This window comes from Ailuropoda melanoleuca, chromosome 2, assembly GCF_002007445.2.
Source record: "Ailuropoda melanoleuca isolate Jingjing chromosome 2, ASM200744v2, whole genome shotgun sequence".
NCBI classification, from domain to species: domain Eukaryota; kingdom Metazoa; phylum Chordata; class Mammalia; order Carnivora; family Ursidae; genus Ailuropoda; species Ailuropoda melanoleuca.
In genome coordinates, this window is record NC_048219.1 from 18,845,504 (window position 1) to 18,868,219 (window position 22,716).

At 38.0% G+C, this 22,716-nt stretch overlaps 1 protein-coding gene across 3 annotated transcripts in view; it reads right to left on the reverse strand.

Moving 5' to 3' along the window:
* The window catches only part of FOXJ3 (forkhead box J3), a 122,774-nt gene that overhangs the window by 42,545 nt on the left and 57,513 nt on the right, over window positions 1-22,716 (reverse strand). For 2 of the 3 annotated variants that reach the window (XM_034650376.1, XM_011234971.2), the window contains exons 4-5: window positions 18,380-18,463; window positions 1,437-1,538 (exon numbers count right to left, since the gene is read on the reverse strand). In XM_034650376.1, coding sequence (XP_034506267.1) covers window positions 1,437-1,538; window positions 18,380-18,463 — 186 coding nt within the window. The remainder of the gene's footprint in view (window positions 1-1,436; window positions 1,539-18,379; window positions 18,464-22,716) is intronic. The other variant, XM_011234972.2, reaches the window with a different exon arrangement.

The window sequence follows — 22,716 nt, forward strand, 5'->3', positions numbered from 1 at the left end:
TTTACTTATTTGGCAGAGAGATAGAGAGAGCCAGAGAGCATGAGCGGGGGGAATGGCTGAGGGAGAGGGAGAAGCAAGCTCTCCACTGAGCAGGGAGCCCGATGTGGAGCTCGATCTCAGGACCCTGGGATCATGACCTGAGTGGAAGGCAGACACTTAACCGACTGAGCCACCCAGGTGCCCAGGGATTATTTCTTAAAGTACAGATTTCTGAACCCTATCTTTAAGTATAAAATAAATGATGTGGCAGGCCTGCAATAATACCTTGGAATTACCACCAACACCACTAAACACACACATGCACGCACACACCCACATACACCTCCCCTAAATGATTCTGATGAAATCATTCCATGGATTGGTATTTGGGAAAAATCAATACTCTATACCTCAGCTGCCAGTTTTTCTAAACTGTAAATCTGATCAGTCACTAAGATTACAGTCTGCTTCTATTGGTTTATTATCTTTCTACAAATAAAAAGATCCTATGTATACTATATCAGTACAATTATGTATAAATATATATGTGTGTTTATGTGTGTGCATGATAAAGTAGAAGAGATAAAGCAAGAACAAGTGAAAGCAAGGGAGAGAGGAGAAGAGGATAAAAGCAAGATTTGAAAGTGAGACTGAAAAAGAATAGGAGCATGAGACATATATGGCTTTTCAAGGTGCTCATGGTCTAGCAAGGGAGGAAATACACACAGAGAACTTAGTTACTTCATGAATCTCCCAGAGCCTTTTTAGGGTTTTTAGATATGAGCTTAAGAAATTACCTTGTAAAAAACACTTGTATTCCACTAGGTATCTAATCACTTGGCATGAAATTTTGAAGTTTTCACCATTGCTTCAAAAAGAAAAGAGAAGGGGAAGGGAGGGGAGGGAAAGGGGGAGGGGAGAAAAGGAAGTGGAAGAAAGGAAGGGAAGGAAAAGAAGGGAAAAGACAGCAGACTACTATATACTATTTCTGGATATACACCTACACTTGAGTATCATGAAACAGGTTGACCACCATTCAAAGAACTCTATGAGTTTGTCCAAATTATTCATTTTACTGGGTTCTGTTGACTGCTTGGAAATCTGACAATTTTTTTTTTCAAGCACATATTTAGAGGAGTAACCAATGGTTTCTGAAACAAATTCATTCAATAAAAACACTGACTCAAAAATTCTATCAATGGGAACTGGCACTGTCAAGAATTTAAATTAAACAGAGCTTCCCAATAAGCATCCTCCAACTTCCTTAGAGAAATATTTTGTTCTAATTTGTGTAAACCTCAAAACATTGTGGATTCAAGCTTTCAAGCTGTCATGTATAGGCTAGCCAAATTTATACCATCTTTTAACTCAATCATATAGAACTCTATTGTTATTATAAAGGCAAATTAAATGTATTATTCAATGACATTTCAAAAGTGTTTAAAAAACAGAATTACTTTGTTAGTCACAGTGTTGATTGCCAGAGTTGGAGAGGCACTTCCCGAAATAATACACTCCATTCCCAAAGAATCTGAATCTATGCTATATGGAGTTGAGGCCTAAAATACAAGAACAAAATAATTATTAGCTCATATATCCAGCAACTTTAACACAATTTGAAGGTATTTCATCAAATTCTCCAATATCCAGTTTTGTGCTTTGTCTCTGAAAACGTGAATTTAAATCCCTACTGAAATCTCTTATACTGTATTTTAATATGCTACTGACTGGGTATCACAAAGTCCACTGGTCTGGCTACTTCTTACCAGCTCTTTTAATTAACTGTGGGATAGTTGAGCAAAAATTCTTAACTACTGTAGTAGAGACTGCTAATGATCCTAGAATATCCATTTCCCCTCTTCTCCCTTTTAGTAATAAAACCCTACCTACAGTTATTGACTTATCACGGCCCAGCTAAATACTCCCTTTTGCAGCTTCACTTGCAAGTAATTGTGGTCATGTGACTAAGGTGAACATGGCCACGTAACTAACTTGTGTAAAGGAGATGTGAGCAAGAGTGGATAATGTTTTTGAAAAGAACCTGCTTGTCCTCTACTCCATCTTTCCCTCTTATTGCAGGCTGGGACACAGACGTGGTGGTAAACTTGCCTAACCAAGAAGCCAAGGGTAATACTCTAGGGAGCACTGAAAAGACAAGATCAGAAGAACACGGACATCTGAATGAACTTGTGGAACACAGCTAGCTATCTGTCTACTTTATCAGCTCGAACTTCTACTTGAAAGAGAAATAAATCTGATTTAAGGTTCTCAGTTGTTTTATTTTTCTTCCTTTGTCTCTTGGGCAACTGAATAGTACTGAATAACACAACTTCATACACATTGTTTATAGAGCTAATATGGGGGGTCAAAATTCTGTATTTAGATTCCGGGATATAAATTGTGGCAATTCCTCTTTCTTTCATATGAGATGGTGTTTATGGCTTTGATGAGGACTCAAGGGTATTCAACTTCAATGCTGAAAGCTAATGAAGGACAGATATAAACAATTTGTGGCTATGATGCTAGTTCCATGTATACTCCTCTTCTGGGGGAAAAAAAATTGTGCCACACAAGGTCCCAAGTGAAGATGCATTTTTAAAAGATCACACTAAATGAAAAAGAGCAATTTCACTGAGACACATTTCTAAGATTAATCTATCACTTAATCCTCGTCATGAATTTCTTTCATCAGATAACCTATGAAGGTAGGGAACAGGCAGCTTCACTGCAATGAGAAAAGAAAAAGACAAGGGTCACCGCCCCCCCCGAAGATAGAATCTAGCACTTACATACTGGGTACACATTGAGAGTATGGTAAAAGTGGCAAAGGGCTTCAGAAATACAAGTGGAAGAATTACAAAGAAAACTTTGTCTATGCCTCAGTTTTGGTGCCAGCCCAACTTAGCTAAACCTAAATTAACATATAAGATTACTCTAGAACACTGCAAATCTCATGTTCTTCTAACTCAACTGAGTCATCACCATCCCAACTATCGGTTCACTATTTCTCACTCCTCCCCACTAGTAGGAAGAGGAAAGCCTGTGTTGTGTGATGGCATGCAAATTACTTAACCTTTATGCTCTTACCCATCTATAAAAATGAGGATTATGCCACTTCATTTTAGAGCTCTATTAAGAGCTCTAATGAAGTAATTTATGCAAAGCTCTCAGCACGGTACCTGAAATGCACAGTAAGGGCTAGCTACTACGGTGACTACTGGAACACACCTGCTATTGATGCGGAGGCTCTTTGATACAGAGGGACATTTAATAGTGATTAATGAGGAAAGGCCCAGATTTGATATGAGACACTATTTTCCTACAAAGCCAGATTCATAGCTTCAGCTATTATAAATTAAACGTTAAATTTTTAAAATCTTTTAATTAGATACACTTTATGGATACTTCAGTCTGGTTCAATCAAGACAATAAACAACATTCTCTTTACATGCTTTGATGTGCTCAATAGTATGGTATATATTTTTAGTTATAGGCACACCGTCGTTATTAATAGACAGTAAATAGTCTAATTAGAAAAGCCAGAGGATCTAGGTATCCCAAAACATATCTTGATAACTGTTACTATTGGAGCCAAAAGGCAAATTCTGGGCAAAGAAAGTATCAATGAGTCTAATCTGGGAGGAACCAGTCAGCTTATGAAAGGTACTTTCTGGGGTTTCCTCTTACTCTTTGCCAAAATCCTACCCATTCAAGTTCTACTTCCAGTATGGTGGTGTGATATCACCACAGACCAACCTTCTGCTGGTAACAACTACAAATTAGGGGTTGGTGGAGGGAGCACGGAACACAGGATGACAATGAGCTGAGGATTCCGAAGAGTAAATATATTAGACAGATGTGAAGAGAAGTCAGTACTTGGAAACGTTAGCCTCAGTTTCCTGTTTTCTTGCAGGTTTGCCCCAAGGCTGGGTAGCAGATGCGGAGCGTGAGCAGCTGAAGCTGTCTTTCTGTCAGAAGGAAAGAGGGAAAGAGCCCAGGGAAACACTGCCAGATATCAAACAGACAACAAAATCCGATAGGGTAGAAAGTCAAAAGGGATACCCTAATACTGTGTATGAAACACCACACAAGTCACCACAAAAGGCTGGCCTCTGACCATGCAAATGCAGACTAGAATAAAGCACAGACTTAAAGAATCAAATTGAAATTGGAACGACTGTCCATAGAAGAGAGAACTTACAGTTTGAGTCTAAAATGGTTAACCGACAGCTAAAACAAAAATATCAGTATTCTATGGAAGATTATAAGAGATCCCAGAATCTATACAACATAACACAATGTCCACTAGGATACAACCCAAAATTATGAGACATACCAGAAACAGGAAATGCAACCCACTGTCAAGAGAAAAGACAGTCTATGGTAACCTACCACAAGAAGACTGAGATATTGGAATTATGAGATAAAAATTTTAAAGTAGCTACTACAATCATGCTCAGTGAGCTAAGGTACAAAACAAAGACATAGCACACCTGGATGAAAACATAATAATGGAAATAGCAGTGGAGAAATTAAAAATATAAAAAGTAAAAAAAATCAAAATTTACAAATGAAAAATACATTATCTGTATTTTAAAAGTCAATGGATAGGCTCAATATTAGAATGGAGATAAACCAGTAAAGAATCAGTGAACTCAAAGGCAGATCAACAAAAATTACCCAATCTAAAGAACAAAAAGAAAAAAGACTGATTTTAAAAAAGATCAGAGCATCAGAAAGCTATGGGATAATCTCAATCTAACACGTTTCCAGTTCCAGAAGGAGAGAGAAAAAATAGAAAAAAATATGGAAGGACTGATGACTGAAAACTTCAGAAATTTATTTAAAGACAAATATATAGATTTGAGAATCTCACAGCAAACTTCCATCAGGATCAGTGAAAAAGAAAGCCCACTTGAATACATCATTATTGAACTGTTGAAAAATAAAGACAGACAGCAGCCAAAGAAAACGCCATTTCACATACAGAAGAACACTGATTAGAAATGATCAGATTCCTCATAAAAATGATGGCGGCCAGGGCACCCAGCTGGCTTAGTCAGTTAAGTGGCTGACTCTTCATTTTCGCTCAGGTCATGATTTCAGAGTCCTGGGATCAGGACCCATGTTGAGCTCAGCACTCAGCAGGGAGGCTGCTTATAGATCCTGTCTCTCTCCCCCACTGCCCCACCCCTTCCTCATTCTCTAATAAATAAATATATCTTTTAAAAAAATGATGGAGGTAATTAGACAGTAAACATCTTTAAAGTACTGAAAAAAACTTTCAATCTAGGCTGTATGTGAAAATATTTGTGAAATACTCTTTACAAACGAAGGCAAAAGATAGACATTTTCAGAGAAAGAAAAACTAAGAGAATCTGGTTCCAGGAGACCTGCATATATTATAAGAAAGTTCATTAGGCTAAAGGGAAATTACATCACAGGGAAACTTGGACCTTAAGGAATGAATTAAATAAAGCACCAGATATGATAAACATCTGGGTAAATATAAAATACTGTTGCTTTCCTCTTAGGTTTTAAGAACCACATATGATTATTTAAGGCAAAATTTGTAACACTATCTTGCAAGACTTCCAATATATGCAGATATCATACATATTACAACTAGAAGAAATGATGAGGAAAGGGGCAAAAGGGACCCATATGGTTGGAAGATTTCTGCATTTTATATGAAATGGTAAAATATTAACTCTGGATAGACTGCAAAAAGTTAGAAATGTATACTGAAATCCCAATACATAAATCCCAATCTATAGCTAAAAAACCAATAGATAAAATAGAATCCTAAAATATATCTAAGTAATCTAAAAGAAGACAGGACGGGGGGGGGGGCGGAGGAAAGGAACTAAAAACATAAAGGTCAAACAGAAGACAAAACGTAGACCTAAATCTAACAAGATCATTAATTACATTAATGTTAATAATCTAAGCCCTCCAAAAAAGACAGATTGTGAGAGATACTAAAAAAGACTCAGCAAACTGCAGCCCACAACAGTCACAACTTCGACCGTAACAGACACAGAGGAGTTAAAAGTAATACATGGAAGAATGTATACATACATTGCAAACAGTAAGCATAAGGATAAAATGACTAGGGGCGCCTGGGTGGCTCAGTCATTAAGTGTCTGCCTTCGGCCCAGGGCGTGATCCCAGGGTCCTGGGATCGAGCCCCACATCAGGGTCCCTGCTCCACTGGGAGCCTGCCTCTTCCTCTCCCACTCCCCCTGCTTGTGTTCCCTCTCTCGCTAGCTGTCTCTCTCTCTCTGTCAAATAAATAAATAAAATTCTTAAAAAAAAAAAAGGATAAAATGACTATATTAATATCAGATAAAACAGATGTTAAGACAGAATATACCAGACATTTAAAAAACACCTGATGAAAGAACTGATGAAGACATAACGATTATAAATGTAAATGTGACTAATAATACAGCTTCAAAATACATGAAGCAAAAAACTGACAATTAAAAATCAGGAAGAAAAAGAACACTGGAATACATTAGCAAATGCCTTGATCTAACTGACATTAGAGAACACTATGCCAAACTGTACAACACATCAAGTGCACAAAGATATTTGCTAAGATACAGCACATGTTGAGTCACAAAATAAATCTCAATAAATATGTAAAGACTGAAATGAAAAAAACTATTATAAAACAATAAGATATCTAGGAAAACCCAACATTTGGAATACTTGGAAATTAACACATTTATATAAATAATTCATGGGTCAGATAATACTCACAAGAGAATTTTTTTTTTTTTTATTGTTAAAGATTTTATTTTTATTTATTTGACAGAGATAGAGACAGCCAGCGAGAGAGGGAACACAAGCAGGGGGAGTGGGAGAGGAAGAAGCAGGCTCATAGCGGAGGAGCCTGATGTGGGGCTCGAACCCATAACGCCAGGATCACGCCCTGAGCCGAAGGCAGACGCTTAACCGCTGTGCCACCCAGGCGCCCCCTCACAAGAGAATTTTTAAGACAGTTTGAACTAAATGACAAAAAAGATGCAACACACCAAAATGTGTGAGATGCAGTTAAACCTTAGGCTTAGAGGTAAACCTATGGCTTTAAATTCTTATATTACAAGAGGAAAGGTCTCAAATCAATTAATTACCTAACCTGGAAACAAAAAGCTAGAAATATCAGTTAAGTGAACAAATTGATAAGTAGAAGGAAGTAAATGATAAAAGATAAATATAAAAATAAACAAATAGAAAACAGACAACAGAAAAAAGTAACAAATACAAAACCTGATTCTTTGAAAAGACTAACAAAATTGAGAAATAGCTATACTGGAAAAAAAAAAAAAGAAAATACTTATCCTCGATTTCAAGAATGAAAGAGGAGTTACTACTACAGAATCTATAAATCCTAAAAGAGAATATTATGAAGCACTTTATAACAACAAATTCAATTACTCAGATGAAAGGGACAAATTCCTTTAAGAATATAATGTACCAAAAGTGGCATAAAAAAGAAAATTTGAATAGTCCCATATTAATAAATTAAACATCAAAAACCTACAAAAAATCCTGCAGGACCAGATGGTTTCACTAATGAATTTTCTCAAACATTCAAGAAAGATACACCAATCTACAAAAACTTTTTTAGAAAATGGAAGAAAGAATACTACCAATATGAGGTCAATATAATCCTAATACCAAAACCTGACAGACATTACAAAAGAAGAAAATTATAAATCCAATCCTTCATGAACATAGATGCAAAAATCTTTTAACAAAACAGAACAAACTGAATCTAACAATATATAAAAGGGATAATAAATCACGACTCAGTAGGGTTTATCCAAGGAATGCAAGGGTTAACATTCTAAATGCAACCAGTCTAACAGAATAAAGAAAAGCCATATGATCATTTCAATAGACATAGAAAAAGCATTTGATGAAATCCTACACCTATTCATGATTAAAAACTCTCAGCAAACTAGGCTTACTAGATGATAAGGGAGAAGGCGGCTGGCTGAAGACAAAGCATAAGCTGACACCCTGCAACCTACCCCCTACCCACCAGGGCATGTGTGACATTCTTCCAGGAAGCCCCCAACCACCATAATGCTAACACCTTGCTACAGGGGAAAAAGAACCTTAACCTGACAAGGGCAAGGCCTCTGGTATCCCGTGAGTCTTCTTTAACATATGAAAGTACTTTCTCAACCTCCCTTTTTCCTTACCTCCCCCAACCCCATAGTATATAGTCAGTCAACGCTCACAACCCGGGGCAGCAGCTCTTTCTGCCCACGGGTCCTGTCCCCGTGCTTTCATAAACAACCATTTTGCATCAAAGACGTCTCAAGAATTCTTTCTTGATCGTCACCTCCGGACTCCACCCCACTGAACCTCACCTATATTCCAAAACTACATCATAGAGAACTTCCTCATTCTAATAAAGGGTATCTATAAAAGCCCTACAGATATATCACACTTAGGGGTGAAATACTGAACACCTTCCCCCTAAAAATGGAAATAAGGGAAGTATGACCACTTCCATCACTTCTATTTAACACTATACTGGAGATTCTAATTCACTATCGTAAGATGGGAACGGTCAGAAGAGTAAGAGGGAGAGGAAAACTATTTGCAGATCACATAACTGTTTATATGAAAAATTCCAAGGCACCACAAAATAACTACTAAAACTAACAAGATTATAGGATACAAGGTTAATATACAAAAAGGAATTAAATTTTTACATACCAGCAAGCAAATGAAAAACTGATTTTAAAATATATAGCTTCCAAAACCAAAATATTCAAGATTAAATCTAACTAGAAATATCCAAGTCCCCTACACTGAAAACTAAAAGACATTCCTGATAGAAACTAGAGACCTAATGAATGAAGAGATACAACATTTTCATGGTTTGGAATAATCAATGTCGTTAAGATGTCAATTCCTGCCCCTCACCCTCCAGATGAGGCTGCCCGGAGATGAGAACGGAGGAAGGCGTGAATGAGCAAACTTTGGATGGTGACTAAAATGTTCATTTGACACTGGTGGTAATTTCACATGTGAAAACTTCCCAAATGGTAAACTTTATTTGGTGAATTATACATAAACAATCTCTCAATGGTATTGTAAAAAAACAACAAAAAACTAAATCCTACCCACTCATCTGAATGAACCCTCATGAAAACACTTCCTGGTTTACAACCTCTTACTGGATAGGATTTCTCTGACTTTATAACCCCTAGGAAATTCTATTCACACCCAACTCTTGGAGGCAACATGTAGTCCCTCCCTCATAATGTACACTCAGTACATGTTCAGCAACTGAAATAAATGCTTTTTTCAGTTCTAGGAGTTCTAAGAGTAGGAACGCAGATTGCTTTCCCTCCTCTGCTCACTTACACCTTTAACTGAATCCCGTCTTACTCAGACTCAGGCTTAGAGATGAAAAAGGCACACAGTGGGGGAACACTTAACCAACAAAACCATTCTGTGTAACAATGACAGAAACTAAGTCACAAAATGACAGTAATCTCAGATATGCAGCAAATGCAGAATATTCTGCCTAGAAGAATGTCCTCTTCTATTTATCCATCCATCTTCCCGTTATCTTCCTGATTAACCTTGTAATCACCTTTGAACTGTCACACACAACTTCAAGAAAAAGTAATGTGGATGTCCCCATTTTTGTCCCAATAAAAGCTGGATAATTGCATAGTATATGGGTTGCTTTGTTTTGTTGTTTTTGCAGAGGCCAACATGTTTAAAATAGTGAGTTTATATGTTCTATCTGGACTTTACTCCCTCAAATAATTTCCACAACAATCCATTAGAAGATTTTAGCAAAACTACCCACAGCAATTTCCTGTCTCCCCGCTTCTACCATTGATCTCCTACAGTAGCTACAGTGTTCCTATTAAAATATAAGTCACATTATGTCACTACTTTGCTTATAGCCCTCCAATGGCTTTCTACCCCTCCGAGTAAAACCCAAGTCTTTACAAAGGAATACAAGGCCCTACACAATCTACTTCCTGTTCCACCATTTACTTTTTTTTTTTTTTTAAGATTTTATTTATGTATGTGACAGAGAGAGCCAGCGAGAGAGGGAACACAAGCAGGGGGAGTGGGAGAGGAAGAAGCAGGCTCCCAGCGGAGGAGCCCGATGGGGGACTCGATCCCGGAACGCCGGGATCACGCCCTGAGCCGAAGGCAGACGCTTAACGACTGTGCCACCCAGGTGCCCCCCCCACCATTTACTTTTCTGATGTCAAGTCCTACTAATGAGGGATCAGAAGGTAAGCTGAGGAAAAAGCAGAAAGTGACACCCTCCTCCCCGCCCCAGGTGGGATATATGTGACATTCCTCAGGCACTCCTGGCCACCCTAAAACTAAGAAAAGGAAAAATAAATAGTTAACTTATGGGGATCACAATCCTGTAAGACACAGCCTCCTTCAGTTTACAAAGGCCTTAGCAATTTACAAGAACCTAGCTTCCAGAAGGAAACGTAGATACCATTAAATGTCCTTATAACCTGCAGCCCATTGACAAATACTTGAGGTGGACACGTGTAAGGCTGCTCCAGGAAACTCCCAACTATCTTAACGTTAATGCCTTGCTAGAAGGAAAAACCACCTTAATTTGACAATGGCAAGGCCTCCAGCACCCAGTGAGTCTTCTTTAACACATGAAAATCCTTTTGAAGCATCCCTTTTCCTTACCTCCCCCAACTCCCAAGTGTACAATCAGTCACTCTTCACAACCCCGGTACAGCAGCTCTTTCTGTCCATGGGTCCTGTCCCTGTGCTTTACTAAACCACCATTCTGTATCCAAGACATCTCAAGAATTCTTTCTTGGTCGTTGGCTCCGGACCTCACCCCACGAAACCTCACCTATCTTCCAAACCACATCACTACTACTCTTCCCTCCTCCACACACTAGAACAGCCACAGTGACCTCCTTGTTGTTTCTCAAGACCCCAGGTATGTTTCTACCTTGGAGCCTTTGCACTTGTGGGATTTCCAGGCCTATAGAGCTGATAATCCACTTACATTTATATATAAAGAAACTATGGCCAGAAAAATTAAGCATCTAAATTATAATACAATAACCTCAAAGCTAGGTCTCCTAACTTCCTGGCTAAGTTCTATCTCCCCTAAATCTTATAATTAATAAAAGTGACACCTTATGACTTTGTAATAGGAATTGATTTTGCTCATAATTTTACTATGTTCTTAAATAGAAGAACTCCGGATGACTAAATGCTGCTAAAACGTAACACAATCTATAGAGGGGTTTTTGGTTTTGTTTTTAGAGTTTCTATTTCCTACCACTGGCAGCACCCTAGGGGCATTATTTCCTACTTAGAATTCTTTCAAAGTACCTTACCTGTGCCAAGCATACAACAGAAACACAGTAAACATGGGCCCTCACTATCCATAAGCAACAGTTACATACAACCATTTCAACTTTTTCTGAAACAACACTACATTTGTCCACTTATTTTAAAACCCTGAATGAGGCACTTAGGCAAACACTAACCAGTGACCAGAAGTCTCTTTCAATTACAAGAAACAATATACTCAAAAAGATGCACATTCGGTCTACTAATTTAACAGTTATGCCCATACACACCTTGAAGAGACAAAAGATTTTTTAAAGGATTTCCTGGACCGGATCCAGTTTAAGAAATAAGTCAAAGGCTATGAAAATGCAAGAGGCTATGAAAAACAAACAAAGGGAGCACACAGATCTGAAAACACACACATACACTCCACCAACAGAAGACAGGTAGCAAGCACCTTCCCCTCGGCGCTCCTCCCGGCCCTGTTCCCCACACACACCACACATACACTCCACCAACAGAAGACAGGTAGCAAGCACCTTCCCCTCGGCGCTCCTCCCGACCCTGTTCCCCACACACACCTCTACCTCTCCACCTGAGCATCACTCAATGGAGGGGAAGAGCCGGCAGACAGACAGCCTGCTGCCCAGAGTTCTAAACCACCTCCCAGCATTTCCCAGTTTGACTGACCAGTCCACACAGCGGTAACTGACTTGATAACTGCCCCCATTTTCCTAGTACCACCGCTCAAACTACCTGCACTCAAGTCCTTGTCTCCTTATAGAACTCAAATCATAACAGGGATCTTTTCTCAAAAAGAATGTCTCCTGGAAGAGACAGGAAATCTTCCTTTAGCACAACAGTCCTCAAATTTTTTGATCTTAGGACTCCTTCGCACTATTAAAAGTTACTGAGGTTCCCAAAGAGCTTTTATTTATGTGACATATCTATTTATATTTACCTATTAGAATTTTAAACTGAGACAAAATTTTATTAATTCATTTAAAACAATGACAAACCGCATGTTAACATAAATACTGTTTTGTATGAAAAATACAGTCTCAGAAAAAAACTCAGAAGAATGGCATTATTTTACATTTTTAAACAAACTGCGTTAATGCTTTGCTTAATAGAAGATCTCTGCATTCAATCTATGGCAAAATCACAGGTCATGTAACCTCTGAAAAATAATGAGTAAAAAAGGTAAAGACCATCTTAGTATTATGAACACAGTTTTGACCCCATGAACCCCCTGAACGGGCCTCACATTGCTTTAGCCTAACAGATTCCTATAAGCAAAGAATACTACTACAAAATAACCAAGACACATGATTTAAGTTGGGGGGGAGGGGGACAATCAAATGAACAGAGAAGGATATGTTTCTGTGATATCAACATGATAAAAGAAATAAACTGTACTAAACTGTACTAATCTGAAGCACTCATTCTCTCAAGCACTTTTTTTAAACAAAGAACTGCTTAAAACCAGAGTTCCGGGGCGCCTGGGTGGCACAGCGGTTTAAGCGTCTGCCTTTGGCTCAGGGCGTGATCCTGGCGTTCTGGGATCGAGCCCCACATCAGGCTCCTCTGCTATGAGCCTGCTTCTTCCTCCCCCACTCCCCCTGCTTGTGTTCCCTCTCTAGCTGGCTGCCTCTCTCTGTCGAATAAATAAATAAAATCTTTAAAAAAAAAAATAAAAAATAAAATAAAACCAGAGTTCCCTTTTCTATTCCTTAACATTCAGTTCCCTTGGAATAGTTTCAGTTTTCCAGTCTTCAAAAAAATCTCTGTACATAATATCCAGCTAATTTTACTTTTTTCGACCCTATAAACAGCTTCCAGTAGACAGGGCACTTTTCAATACTTTGGTTGAACTGAACAAACAAAGCCAAATTAAAAAACAAAATAAATGCAAAAGGTTAAAGAGAAATCAATCAGTATAAAAACAGAAACTAATAGGACAGAAAATTTGAACTGGGGGGGAGCGCACAGTCACGCGAGTGGCGGAGGGAGGTTGCAAAGGGAAAAGGAGAGGGACAAGATGACTCCACGCTGAATCTGAGGCAGGGCTCAATCTCATGATCCTGAGATCATGACCTGAGCTGAAATTAAGAGTCGGATGTTCAACCACCTGAGCCACCCATGCACCCCTTTAGGTACTTTTTTTTTTAAAGACTAGGCTTGTACATGTAATTCCTCCTCACTCTTTCACATTGCCAATCACCCTCATCTGCCTTATTTCTGTTCATTTAACAGGCCTCACTGAAACATCAGTTCTCTGCTATATGGGCCCAAAGTTCTAAAGACTCTCATCTTTACAGTGACCACATAATTTATCATCCAAACGCTATTTTGAGAATGAATAGGGAACTATTAATTACGCTGAGGCAACAAGCAATATTATGAAGTACCACTTCAGATTTTCTGCTTAACTAACAGCTTCATAAGGAAAGTGTCTTGCCTACCACTCTTCCCCCAACACTTAGACCTCTGTGCTTAAAACGTAAAAGGTATGCGCTCTCTTTCCCTCAATGAATGGCATGAATAATGCAAATTAATTTAAAAGAGGAAAAACTCATCCAGATAAAATGAACTGCTCTGTTCTCTCCCAAATCCTGATACTATTCCACCCTGTATCTTATCTTTGATCATGACCTCTGTTCTCATGCCTCCTTATCCAAACCCCCTCCAATCAGAATATAAACTTCAGGAGAGCAGAGAATGTCTGCTTCGTTAAATGATGTTTCCCCAGCGCCTAAAGCTGGCACTCAACACTCGAGAATTGTGTGCTCCGAGAATTGTGTGCTCCGTGAATGCTGCCTTATCTTGCCTTGCCTATCTCCACCTGAAAGCCAAGCCAAAAAACCCATATGAAGCCATCCTAGATAGTCTCAGTAAAACAATGTCTCCCTCCTCTGCATACAGTAATGTGTCATATCTTTCTTATAATACTTTCTATACATGCTTTGTCCTTGTGCTAGAATTATGTGTTTTATCATCTCATTGTTCTTGGTATACTGCACATTTTAGCATAATGCGTAATACACAGTATCTAGGAAACAAAGATGTGTCAAATGAAACTGGTAAAATGGCAGCATTTCACACAATTATGAGTACATACTGAGAGGCCAGATACTGTGCTACTTTTCTAGAGAACATCCTTATTCATGCATATATCCCTAGCCCAGGCCATTATCATTTCACAATGGCAGTTCCATCTACTCAGCATTGAGGGGGTTCAGAACAAGCCATCCCAGAACATGCCACTTTGGCATGTGGATTATTTTGAGCTGAAGGCAAACAGGACCCAGTACACTCAGGAAAAACTCTACCTCCTCCTCCTTAACTGTCCAAAAGAAATCAGAAAGGGGCCTGCACCAGGAAGAAAGTTATTACCAGAGATTACTTTTTATATCTGACTTATCTTCATGACAGGACAAACACATTTACCAAACATTTGCTCTTCTCCCACCTTCCTGTGAATTGTCTTCTTCCTCTCTGAAGCCCCAGACCCACATCCCTTTCCTTAGCTCATGATGGTATATAAACTTCAAATGCCTGGCTGCCATTGAGTCTTAGATCTTTGTGGGACTCCCATACATACATATGTAATTAAATTTGTTTTTCTCCTATTAATCTGGCTTTTTATTATGGGGGAGGGGGGTTCTCAGCCAAGAACCTAGAAGGGTAGAGGGAAAATTATTTTTCCCCCTACAGCATATTCCTCTTGTAAGGAGTTTATTTTATAAAAAGAAGTATCTTTCTTAACTGTTTTGATTTCTTTCTCAACACTGCAGGTTATCAAAGTAACTTCCTTGATTCCAAGGCTTTAGGCTTTCTACTCCTTATCTAAATGTCCACACCCTAGCCTAAACTCTTTATTCTAAATAAAAGGGTTCTCAGTTGTGCCTATCTGTACTTCTTGCCCCAACCATGCACACTGTTTTCTCCAAGTGGAACAACATACTTTACCATTTCTATCCAAAAAAGTTACATGTCAAGTTTCATTCCTCTTCCCAGAGGCCTTCCGAGGGCAATATTATCTACTCTGAGTCACTTTAGTTATCCTTGCCTGGTCTAACAGATTTATTAGTTAGTACTTGCTCTGTCATTTATAATCATATTTATGTCCCTAATTGTGTATGTGTGTGTGTCTCTCTCTCTGTATATATATAAACTTTATATATACGTATGTTCAATGTGGGGCTTCTCTTCTAAAAGCATGGACCATTAGAGCTCACAAGATATGCATATATAAAAAGAAATCTGATTCAGTGTTGTGGTCTTCAACATAGCAAATACTAGTGTCAGGAAAGGACAGTTGTAAACGCTCTCTCTCTAAAATAAATAAATAAATAGACAATCAGATAAAAATCTTTTTAGAAGTTTCAATTTATGGGTCATGTTTAGTTTTTGAGAAAACTTTAAACATAGAAATACCATATTCAGAACCATCACTATTTGACTATCTTATGCCTTTCCTTAGATAAAACCCAACGGTCATTTAAAATACAAACTGTCCTAATAAAAGTACTACCTCCCCTCATCTCCCAAAAAAACCTCTAAATGAAAAATAGATAGAACTAGTTTGTCAAAGCAAGAAATTATGTTTTTATGAAGACTATCTTTCAGAGTATTTGTTAAACAGTATCTGTCTCCCTGATTATAAGTACCCTACTTACAGCTAGAATCTTTCTATACAGTTCCTCTCCTACAGTAGCAACCAATACACAGCTCAGGACAAAGTAATTACCAATAGTATTAACCAAAAGATTCTGGCTCTTTTTTGGGACTATACTACAAAGGTAAGTTGTTGAAGCTTTTACATGCTTTTTAACTTAAAATGAAGATAAAAAGATGAAAATATGTGTCCATAATATACACTGAAGAACACATGCCTTGTATGCAAAACATACTTCTGTAATCTGAATTCCTTTATTTCTATAAACTTCCACGGTAAAATGGACAATATGGTCTTCAGGAAAAAAAAGAGGACTCTCAAAAATAAAGAGTGATTGCTCTAAGAACTATGAAACAAGGTAACAATAAAATTCAGTGCTGATATCCAAAAGGAATGCACAGTTATCAACCCAACTACCAATTCAAATTTCCAAAAATAATTCAAGTTCCAGGAACTTCAGAAGAGAACAAAATGGGAAGGAAGACCACGACTCCTCAGCCTTCCAAAATATACATCCTTGCTGATGCTCTGGTTAGCAATGTGGCTAGCTCTCCCCTTCCTTCAAATTCTGGCAATAGATGCTAAATGTTTTGTACTCCATATCCTCACACAATTAAAGTCCAAGTGCTAAGTCTCTTTTAAAAGACAAAAGTTGGGGGGCGCCTGGGTGGCACAGCGGTTTAAGCGTCTGCCTTCGGCTCTGGGCGTGATCCCGGCATTACGGGATCGAGCCCCACATCAGGCTCCTCCGCTATGAGCCTGCTTCTTCCTCTCCCACTCCCCCTGCTTGTGTTCCCTCTCTCGCTGGCTGTCTCTATCTCTGTCAAATAAATAAATAAAATCTTAAAAAAAAAAAAAGTCAAAAGTAGAGGGCAGGAACTGAGGTTCATTTTCTCTCAAACCATTACATATATAGCTCATCAACATCTTTGTCTTAAAACTTAACAAAAGACCATCCCACCAATACTAAACTTTAATTTCTTTTTTAAGATTTTATTTATTTGACAAGAGAGACTGCACGCACAAGCAGGGCGAGGGGCAAAGGGAGAGGGAGCAGGCTCCCTGCTGTGCAGAGAGCCCAATGTGGGGCTCGATCCTAGGACCCTGGGATCATGACCTGAGTTAAAGGCAGATGCTTAACCGAGTGAGCTACCCAGGCACCCCTAAGCTTTAATTTCTTAAACTTCGGTATGTATAAAACCAAAAAGTGTTCTGGCCTATGAGTTCACCTCCAATTCTATATAGCCTGGTAACTGGAATACTGAATTCCCTCTGCTGGCTCAATAAATCTGCTTCACTAAATCCCATTTCTGCTATACTTCATGAGCTTACCTGACCCCAAATTAAACCCAGCTTAAGGTCCTTATCTTTGCGATCGGGAAGTTTTATCTCTCTACCAGGAACGGGCATAAAACAAATTTATTTGACCAAATGATTACCCAGTTTCTTTTATCTTATTCCCTTTACCCTGATTTATTCTGCAAACATTTACTGATACTTATTATAAGCTGTGAAAAATACTAACACTGGAGATATAAATATATTTTCTCAGCTCTTAAGGGATCACAGTCCAGCGAAGGAGACAAATATAGAGACAAATAATTTCTACAAAGTGTGAGAAATTCTACAAAAGAACTTTGTAAGACCTCTATACAAAGAAGTGAGGAGAAGTTTCACAACGTAGTTAACGTTTGCAATGAGTCTTGAAGAAGAGTAGAGTAGAATGATGTGCATACGTGTGTTTTAGCTGAGATGATAAAAATACAGAATGGGCAAAGATGAAAGATAAAGTTAATGTCTGATGACAGCCAAAGTGTTGACTAAAAGTAGATTCCAACAAATAACAGGATATCAACTAAATTCCTTTTCTCTTTCATTCTTATAAATTGATATGAACTATAAATTCACAAGAATGATCTTACAAACAACACATACACACAGGATTTGGTATACAAAATCATTACTACACGGTTGAAAGCAGGAAAAAGCATTGTGAAGACAGTCAGGAAAATTCAATGTAATCAGACTGATTATCCGCAGTGAAAGCGAATAGCTCTGTTATATACAACCAGTCCTCAATGTTGTAGACAGAGGAAAGAATACCAAATTAAAATTCAAGAGACCTAGATTCAAGTCTCAGTTAGATAGTAGCTGTGCCCTAATTACAAAACAAACTTTATACTTAACTCCTAAGCTGCTCACTCAAGGGGTTACTAAGACCAAATAAAATGAGTCTGAAAGTGCTTTGAAAAAACAGAAACGCTGTACAAATAAAATACCACCTTCATTAAGATTGTACTTATATGAGAAATGAACTTTAAAAATCTATATTGCTGACATAAACTCTCTCATACTAAATTTGTGTTAAAGAGCTCTTACCCGTTCTACAGATCGTGCTCTCTTCTTTGGCCGAGTAGGCAGCGCATCTTCCTTCGGATTGGTGTCTATTGCCCAGTAGGACCCCTAAAGGTAAAGAAAGAAATATATTAACAGTATATTACAGAAACTCTATATCATCAAGAATGGATTTTTATAATCCTCCGCTCCAAAAGCAAACATTCTGCAGATACAACAGTGGAAAAATAGCATGAGAAGATACGCTAGCTTTGCACTGAGAAAAGTAAAGTTTATACGAGAAAAAAAGTCCATTTACAACAAGATTATTAAAAAAGAAAAAAATCACAATCTGCAGTAGTGAGGTCCAAGAACTTCTGCCACAAAGTGCAGTGATCAACTAAACATGCTTTTAAAATATATACTGATTCTTAGACATATATGATAACTACAACAGCATATGACATTCAAGTCTAATAGAGTTTTACGTAAAAAGATACTATAGTTTCTATACTCTGGGACCTCACAAATCTAAATGGTAAGTGAAACAATTAATAAAGACAAGCTGTTTGAATACATTCTACATAATAAATGCATCCTGGGAAGCAATGGTCTGTAATCTTTTACTGCTTATTCTGTCACAACTTTTTTAACTAACCTTTCTTAGATACAAGTTCTCAGACTACTCTTTTGAAAATACATATTTAGTACCTACTGTGTTCCAGGCACTCAAAAACTGTGACTCCTTTAACAAATATTTGAAAAGTGTAGATCATACCATTTGTACATTATTATACAGATGAAGAAACCAAAGCTCAAAAAGAGAAGTGATTTGTTCGACCAAGGGTATGAGAACCAGGACCAGAATCAAGGTCTTGCTTCCCTTCCCCTCAACTTCTTTACACACAAACACACACACACACACACACACACACTCTCTTGAGGGAGGTGAGCAAGGAATGAAGGAGAAAATAAGAAAAGGAAAGAAGGGAGGGAGATATGCATTTCAGCTTCTCAGGTTCCTTTTCAGGCAGTATTTGACAATGAGAGGAAATACAGCACTCATCTATCAATCCTCAAACCTGTGTCCAACATGAATTATCTGCCTAGAGCTCTTTAAGCATACCATGTCTTTTCACACACCTATGCCTACCCTACATGCTGATCTCAATGCTTATAATATCCACCCAACCACTGACAACCTCACATTCCACTTTCAAAATTTAGCTCAGATCTTATCTAAAGGAAACCTTCCTCTGATCCTCCCACTGTCCTTAAGAATTTGTCACTCTATCCCTCTGTAAATCTCCAAACATTTTATACATTTAGACCACTGACTGCACTTAACATTTATAAACTTATTTATAGGTCTTTATCCTTTCTGGGCTGAGTTCCTTAACAACAGAAACTCATTTATATATCCACTGTGCCAGGCACAATGTCAGACACATAGCAAGTACTCAATAAACACTTGTTATGAAATGGGCATGTGAACAAATTGTGCCAACAATGTTAAGAGTACAGGGTATGATACCAGGCCTTTCCAGATCCTAGTCTATGCAGGTACCTGAACTTAGCACTCATTTCATCACCCAGCCATTACTGGAGGATTCTTCCATGATATCTTTTCAAAGCAGTCTCTGCAGTTTCAGCTAATTAGTCTGCCAGACCTGATGTAAACTTGCCAAGAGCCACGTAAAATGTACATGCTACAGAAATTAAGTACTAAAAATAAAAACAACAATTTTATGAGTAGGTTCAGCTAGCAAGTTTCAAAATAAACAAAGGAGGAAAAAAGTTTTATACTAAGTTGTTATACAATTTGAAAAATAGAGCAGGAAGAAAAATACCAACACTCATCGGACAATAGTTTAAAATCCATTATTCATGGAAATGACAAATTCCAGTGTTCAGTGTTGTTTTCATGGGTGTATGTTTGTGTATTAATCTGGGGAAACCGCTTACTGTCCATACATCAGACTGATTTATTATTAAACATTTTAATAAAACTATAAGTATCTATTCTTCCACACAAAATATGATTGGCTGTGGCCTGTCACAAATACAGCAACAAAGGAAAAAATTGTTCATAAGCCTAACTATTCAGGATGTACTCATAAAACCCTAAGTGGCCAAATGCAAAAACAGCTGAAATGACTCACAAAAGAAATTGTAAAATCTCCCACCTTAAGTAGCTCTCACTAACCTACTGTCTGAATTTCATACGTGTAATCACAGGTCTGTATTAAATAACCTCAAAATTTCCCTTCACAAATCAACAAACCACAGGATACCACTTCACACCCATTAGGTGGTCTATTATCAAAAAAAAAAAAAAACTGAAAATAACAAGTGTGGGCAAGGATGTGGACAAACTGGAGCCCTGTACATCACTACTGGAATGTAAAATAGTGAGCCATGATGGAAAAATGAGTGGCAGTTCATCCAAAAAATTAAACGTAAAATTGCCATACAATCCATCAATTCCACTTCTAGGTACATACCCAAAAGAATCAAAAGCAAGGATTTGAACAGTATCTGTATACTTATGTTCACAGTAGTAAAGCAATCCAAATGTCCATCAATAGATGGATAAATAAAATGTGGTACATATATTCAGCGGAATATTAAGAAGGAAGTTCTGGGGTGCCCGGGTGTCTCTCAGTCAGTTAAGCGTCCGACTCTTGGTTTCAGCTCAGGTCATAATTTCAGGGGTCATGAGATTAAGCCCTGTGTGGAGCTCTGCACTCAGTGGGGAGTCTGCTTGAAGAGTCTCTCCCTCTGGCCCTTCTCCAATTTATATGCATGCATGCGCTCACTCACTCTCTCTCTAAAATAAAATCTTTAAAAAAAAAAGTAAGGAAAAGAAATCCTGACATATGTATGCTGTAACATGAGTGAACCATAAAGACATCACGCTAAGTGAAAAAAGCCAATCTCAGAAAGACAAATATTGTATAATCCCACTCACATCAGGTACCTATAGTAGTAGTCAAAACCATAGACACAGAAAGTAGAATGGTGGCTACCATGGGCTGGGGGATGAGAAGATAAGGAATTACTACTTAATGGTGTAGAGTTTTAGTTTGGGAAGATGAAAAAGTTTTGGAGATCGATGGTGGTGATGGTTATACAAAAATATTAATGTATTTAATGCCACTGTACTATACACTTAAAAAATGGTTAAAATGGTCAATTTTATATTCTGTATCTTACCACAAAAGGTCCCATTCAGCTACCTTTAAAAAGCAGTTACCTTTGCTCTTCCTTGTTAAACTAATATTTCTCACAGAAACTGAACTGTCTAAATACAGCCTATCAACAAACACACATTCTATCCAATTTCTTCCCAGAGTAAGGCCTACTACTCTAGGCTCATGTGCAACAAGCAGGAACAGAAGTTTTTTGTTGTACGGTTTTATTTTTAAAATCAACTTCATTGGATTATGTATCTTTTTAAAGACTTTATTTATTCATTTAAGACAGAGAGAGAGAGAGACAGAGAGAGTGCCAGCCCACGTAAAAAGGGGGGAGGGGCAGAAGCAGGTTTCCCAGCTGAGCAGGGAGCCTGATGTCGGGCTCTATCCCAGGACTCTGGGATCATGACCTGAGCCACAGGCAGACACCCAACCAACTAAGCCACCCAGGTGGCCCTATTTTCACCCATGCTTTCTTCTAGATGTTTTATAAAATAGTCTTAATCTTTATATTAAGGTCTCTGATTCACTTAGGGTTAACTCTCTGTATAAGCATAAGGTAAGGATCAATATAAATTTTCCTTCCACCTACATATACAGCACCACTCCTTAGGAAGACTACATCCTTTTCCCACTGAATTACATTGGCACCTCTACCAAAAATCAGCTGAATATATACACAGGTCTATTTCTGAACTCTATTCTGTTCCACTGATCAAATGTCTATCCTTATACCAACACCACCATGTCTTGATTATTCTAGCTATACAGAAAGCTTTGAAATCAGGCCCTACGAGTCCCACATCTTCAGTTTTTTCAAAATCGTTTTGCCTATTCTAGGTCTTTTGCATTTCCACTTAACTATGAGAACCAGCTTGCCAGTTTCCTTAAAAAAAAAAAAAAAGGGCTGATAGGATTTTTATTGGGATTGCACTAATTCTATAAATCAATTTGGAGAAGACGGACATCTAACAAGTCCTCTATTCCACAAACCCAGGAACATGCTATAGCTCTCCATTTACTTAGGTGTTCTTTTATTCCTCTTGGTAATGTTTTACAGTTTTCAGTGAAGAGGTCTGCATTTATTTTGTTAAAATGTATCCCTAAAGTATTTCACTGTTTTGCATGCTACTGCAAATGGAACTGCTTTTGCTAACCTGCAGTTCCTCCTTGGTAATTAAAAAA